General features: G+C 38.9%; 1 protein-coding gene across 2 annotated transcripts in view; it reads left to right on the top strand.

Moving 5' to 3' along the window:
- nherf1b (NHERF family PDZ scaffold protein 1b) overlaps positions 1-6076 on the top strand; it is a 38896-nt gene that overhangs the window by 21070 nt on the left and 11750 nt on the right. For both annotated transcript variants that reach the window (XM_016556118.1, XM_016556117.1), the window contains exon 3: positions 1990-2143. In XM_016556118.1, the coding sequence (XP_016411604.1) occupies positions 1990-2143 (154 nt within the window). The remainder of the gene's footprint in view (positions 1-1989; positions 2144-6076) is intronic.

Below are 6076 nucleotides of genomic sequence, written 5' to 3'. Positions count from 1 at the left end.
TGTCCTCTAGGGGTCGCTATGGGGAACGGTATACCCACGCCACCATGCTGAGGGGAGTGCATGCCAGAAACCTATGGCGAGCACTAAGTACCAACTCTACCATAGCCATGGGAGTTGCCCCTGGGACGTTAGACGGCTGTCCATGACATTATCCCCTACGGCCAAAGGCCTAGGCTACATACTATAAGAAACTAATTACAAGCAATAGGACAAAAAACTACAGTAGAACAAATAAATAAGAAATGCTACATTCATTGTATAAAGTAATCAAATGTATAAAACACTGCATATTCTTCTCTGTGTAGATTAAATATATATATCTTATTAAAGTTACAAAAAGTAATTTAGTCAAAAGCAGTGAGAGATTTTCTCTCTTTTGCTGTTTGATTAACATGAATGACAGACAGCTGAAATATTAGACTGCTGTCACTTTAAGAGCTGCCCGGATCCAATATACCGTTACACATGTGTTTACTTTCTCAGCTTTTTTTGCTTTCACTTACTATGTTTATGAGGATACTTGCGAAGACTGCCATGTTGACACATAAAAGTGTGTGCATTTAACTGTTCAAGGTCAATAAAGCGGCAAAAATGGCTCGGTTCAATACTCCTGCGCTCTATGAGCACCATCTTCACGTGTGCGCTCCTCTCTGACAGCACTCAAAAACAGTCTCTCAGATAGCGCGCATATAGAGAAATGAGTTCTCTTTCGCTGCTGATTGTGTTTCAATGGCTTAAAATCACTTGTTTTTAAACCGCAATGCTTAAAAACGCGTGCAACCAATACATTTTCGTGACCTTGTACAGCAACGTCATGTGAGCGTGTAATTGCGATAGAGACAATAGGTGAAAATCGTTCCCGGTTAATCTTGTCTAACGCTCACCCCTATGATGTATGCTGTATACTGAGTATAGTATTTAATGGCTTGTATGCATGGAATATGTGGATACCCTACAGTGTGTAGTATACAAAAGAGCATATTGTACACAATATCCCACAATGCAATTTCCATTTACTGTGTTATGAAGTAGACACAAACGTGCAGCTTAACTGTATTAATTTTTGAGATGCCATGCCTTAAAGCCAACATGAAACTTCATTCCCAACTGATTTTTCTTAAATGTGATATAATCTTGAGAGAATCAGGACATTCAACAAAAACAAATGTAGGTACTTATTAGAGTGGAGCTGGATGATTGTTGGGGCGCGGATGGAAAATATAATGGCTTGGTGACATTGTTTCAGTGGATTATTTAAAATATTAAGCAATCATTCAAAAATTTTTTTCCTTTGGAATAATGTGTGCTGATGAATTGTGCAACTGGATTAATTTTGATTTGATGCTGACATTATATATGCACATAATAACTTAGACAATACAATACAATATCCACCCTATTTTTAACATAAGAACAGGTGTGGCCATTTGTAACTTGAATGTGTAATCTGCTTCCAGTTGTTACAAAAGCAGTCCGTTATGCTGCTTAATACTGCAAATTGCTTTTTGGTATAATATTATTTTAAGATGTATATCATAAACACACTTGTAGCACAAATAATTTTACTGTTTTGTGCACTTTATTTATAACTTCTTGCACATTCACAGAAAACAGCGTACTTCCACTTTCAAAAATAAGGTGGATAGTATCCTACTGTTTGAATTATATATTGTTGCATACTATATACTCAGTATACTGTAAGCAATTTGCTATAATCCAGTCATTTTTTAACACTTAGTTCAACCAGAAAATGTGAATTCTGTCATTATTTATTTTCATTTTGTTCCACACAGTTTAACTCTGAGTTCTTGTCATATTTTATTACCATTTTCGACACTATAGCGAATAAACTGTGATAATGTAAGAAAAGTTGAAGGTGTCTGAATAAATGTTGGTTTGACTGTATGCCTTGAAGTGTGAGTCATTCAGTCCTGCATGTGTTTCAGAGTGTCTCTGTGTGTCTTGAGATGTGTCATTGTTTGTTCTCAGGTCAACGGGGTTTCGGTGGAGGGGAAGCAGCATGCTGAGGTGGTGGCCGCTATTAAAGCCGGGGGTGACAACACTTCACTCTTGGTCGTAGATCAAGACACAGATGCTTTCTTCAAGAAGTGTCGAGTGATGCCCACTGCAGAACACCTCACAGGTACAAACAAAACTCTTACCTGACACAAAATATAAAGTGAAACTGTTTTGTGGAAGAAGATTTCAGCAGGTTTTCCACTCTCACGCTGCCTCTAGGTGGCGCCTGACACAGAGTCATTGTCTGGCAGGGGTCACTCAGGCATGCGTGACTGCTTTCACTCTGGTCTTGGGTTTCCAGCAATTTAGTTTGTCCGTCTCGTTGTGTCACTCAGTGCCAAGGATCTCCAGTGAAAGCGCAGTGCCAACAGCAGCCATGGAAACCAAGGGTGTGTGTGTTTGACGCAACTAGATTAGTCATGAGTGAGTGGAGATGCAATGCTTACTCATTTTATTTACCGAGCATGCGTTTGGCGTCAGCACTAGTGGAAACTTTCCTTAGCTGCTATCGCTGATATCACATTTTATCAGTTCCATCGGATACGGACTGAAAACGGGAGGACTGATCAGACGAATGCTTTCAGACGTCTCAGGTGTTGCTGTTCTCACTCAGAGTCATTTTATACTCATGACGAGTCTGTTTTCTGCCAGAAACCCTCTCTTTATCTGAGTTTCGATGTGAATAGTTCTTTTCAGTTCACAGGCTGTGGGATTAGCTGACATAAAACTGGGAACATTGTCCCGGACAGTGGAAAGTGGAGTATAGACAACGCTATCTCACGACTAATTCGTATGTGTTTTACAAGGTGGCTAATATGTATGAATTCGTACGACCTCACTCGTGCAATTTTGTACGTTTTCTGTGAGGGGTAGGTTTAGGGGCGTGGTTAAGGGTGGTCATTCGTTCGAATTTGCCACCTCGCACAATATGTACGAATTGCTGTGAGATCAGGTTGGAGTAGATCGTATATTTTTACATTTTGGATTTATTGTTATTAGTTATGTGTTGCCCAACGATATAACTGCGAGAGAGAGTATTGAAATATATATTTTCCCTGTGTTTTCTTCCTGCTGTGTGAGCTACTGAAATGAGCCGCACTGTGAAACAGCCAATCAGAGCAGAGCTCAAAATTATTATTCATGAGTCATATAAAGTAAAAACAGACCATTTCATTCTAGGGACAAATCCTAGGGTTGTAAATGGACATGTAAAACCATTTCTGGAGATTTTTTGCCCTTACCTAAGCCACATACGTATATGTAGATATCAGAGAACAATTTTAAATATTGTATCAATGCATTCTATGGCACCTTTAAGATTTTAAAATGACGCTGCAGAGCACGACGTCCTACGACGACAGTTGCAGAATCCGAAGAAATTTTGCATGCTCCAAACCTAGTGTGACTGCAGCTTTATGCTTCATCACTTTATTGAAAAATTGAAGTATTCATTTTTATGTTTAAAAATAAATTAGCATATCTAGAAATGTATATAAGAAATGTACATGAGCCAACATTTCAAAGGGGGCCTATTATGCTTTTTTTTTGTTTTTTTACATTTTGAACTTCCTTTCGTGCATAATGTTGCTGTTTGTGCATGAAAAAGATCTGTAAAGTTACTAAGCGCAAAATCCACTCCAAAGGGAGTTATTCTCTAGGCCTATATCAGTAAGCAACTTTCGGGAATGTGCATGTCACAATGTTAAATAATTTAATTCCTGCCCAAGACATACACAAAATAATAAGAGGGGGTGAGGCCTGGTTGAGTTGGGTTAGTAGTGTGTTGTCACCATAAGACACCATTTCACAGATCTAATGTACTGATACACATGCAGCTATTTACAACCGACTGTGTTTATGTGAACTTTGTTTTGGACATAACCTTGTGTGTATTTGACAGTTGACACGAGAGAGCCAACTTTCTGTGCTCTCAGAAAACCGTATATCAGAAGTTTAAAATGACAAGGCTTTTAAGACACATAATATTTTTTTTATGATGATGAAGAACTGCAGTGTCACGCACAATAGAAATGATATTCAAAAACAAACAGAGGCACAAGATGTGATCCTCTTCTGGAAAGAGGGCAGGGAGCAGCAGCTCATTTGCATTTAAAGAGACATACATGAAAACTGTGCGATTTTGTTTCCACCCATAAAGGGGCATTTTCAGCATGATATAATAAATGATCTGTGGTGTATTTTGAGGTAAAACTTCCCAGACACATTCTGGGACACCTGAGACTTGATAGGACCCCTGTAAAAGTATTCAGTCTTAATGTTTGTACTGTGTAATGTTATGCAACCTTACTGCAGCTTTACTGGCACATTGAATAAACAGCAATCATTCAATATGCTTCCATGGACAAATCCTAGAATATCATGAACTTTCCAAACTAATACACTAACTTATCATCACTGAAAATAGTAAAAATAGTAGTGAAGGTAGTAAAAAAATGCCCTCTTTCTCTTCCTCATGGTGTGGTTCACTGGTAATTAAAGTCCGTGCTTTATTCTTAATAACTTAGTAACACACCATTGCATGCACAATATGCATTTTAGACACTTAAGTTTGACACTTCTTACTCCGTCCATGCAATGCACAGGTAGAGCTTCATATTACACGTAGCAAACCACTTCATTAGGTCTTTAAACATGAGATGATTATAATACAAAGCCTGAAATAATCCGTTATTTTTGTAAAATGGAATTATGATTAAAAAACACAAATGTTAAACTGAGACTATTTACTACAATTTCATTTATTAACATCTGACAATGGCTAATGTGTGTCTGTGTTCATTGAGAAATACTTACATTATTCATAAATGTTTGTTTTTTTAAATATCATACATGCATGTTATATTAACGTAAAATGCATTGTTTTCATGAATAAGTGTAATATAAGTACCCTTTTAAAAGGATGGTATCTGATGGTAATACAATGGTACATATAGCATGATAGGCCTACTGGAATTTATGTACCATAATATTTACATTTATGATACTTTGTGGTGCTGTGTTGTATGTGACTTGTATAATGTGAAGTGTGAAGAGTGTAGGTGAGTGTATCTTTGGAAACATAGTAATAAAAATGGTTGGGTTGTGGTTACGATCTAAGGCACCCCCTGCTTCCCACCCACCCACCTTGCAGGCTTTGGCCTACTTCCAGCTTCAGGAGGTGCCCTGACCAAAATCTAACCCTCCAAATCTAATCTAAACTAAGGCCCCGATCACACGAACGCTTTTTTTAGGTCTGAAAACGCGAGGCGCACCGCACTGCCTTTTTTTTGTGACTTTTAAAAAAAAGCAGTGCGCTGCATTTCTATGTTGCTAGGCAACCACCAAATCAACTGTCCTGGCAGTCTAATCAAAGGATTATAGTGCGAGTGCTCTAAAATCTTTGGTTTTTGCTGTTAAGTAAACTGTCATGTTAGCAGAAACCTTAAAAAATACAGCTCCGGGTAACCCGTGACAGACACCAAAAGTTTCTCCTCCATCAATGCCGTTTCCGGCCTTTCTAAGCAACGGTAAACGTTAGCCACCTAGTCTCAGCCTCAGACGTCACGCACATGGAACGTTGGCTAAACGTCTGATGCATACGGCACACAAAAGTGGAAACACTTCAGGAGTTTCGAAGTCGCCATCGGATTGGTTGAATTCTACAGGATTTCCGGGAGACGTGTGTGTCGCGTTCTTTGGAACGTTGGCTAAACGTCTGATGCATACGGCACACAAAAGTGGAAACACTTCAGGAGTTTCGAAGTCGCCATCGGATTGGTTGAATTCTACAGGATTTCCGGGAGACGTGTGTGTCGCGTTCTTTAACGTTCCGCCTGGAAACAAAGATTCCGTGGCGCCAAACCCTCTCACGAAAGAAGAAAGTCATCGTGTTTACAACTGTGACGACGAGCGCTTATCAGGATCAACTAAATGCTGGATTTTCAAAAGTATGTGAAATATTTAAAGTTCGCGCCACAGAATCTTTAAAATACGTCCGAGAGTTTTACACACCGGTCTGTTATTGTGGCAACATTTCCACGCCCCGAAACATGCAGTT

The sequence above is a fragment of the Sinocyclocheilus rhinocerous genome, unplaced genomic scaffold (genome assembly GCF_001515625.1).
Source record: "Sinocyclocheilus rhinocerous isolate Xijiao unplaced genomic scaffold, SAMN03320098_v1.1 scaffold647, whole genome shotgun sequence".
In the NCBI taxonomy this organism is placed as follows: Eukaryota; Metazoa; Chordata; class Actinopteri; order Cypriniformes; family Cyprinidae; genus Sinocyclocheilus; species Sinocyclocheilus rhinocerous.
Note: the sequence above shows the minus strand (reverse complement) of the source record. Positions and strands in the feature narration are given on the sequence as shown.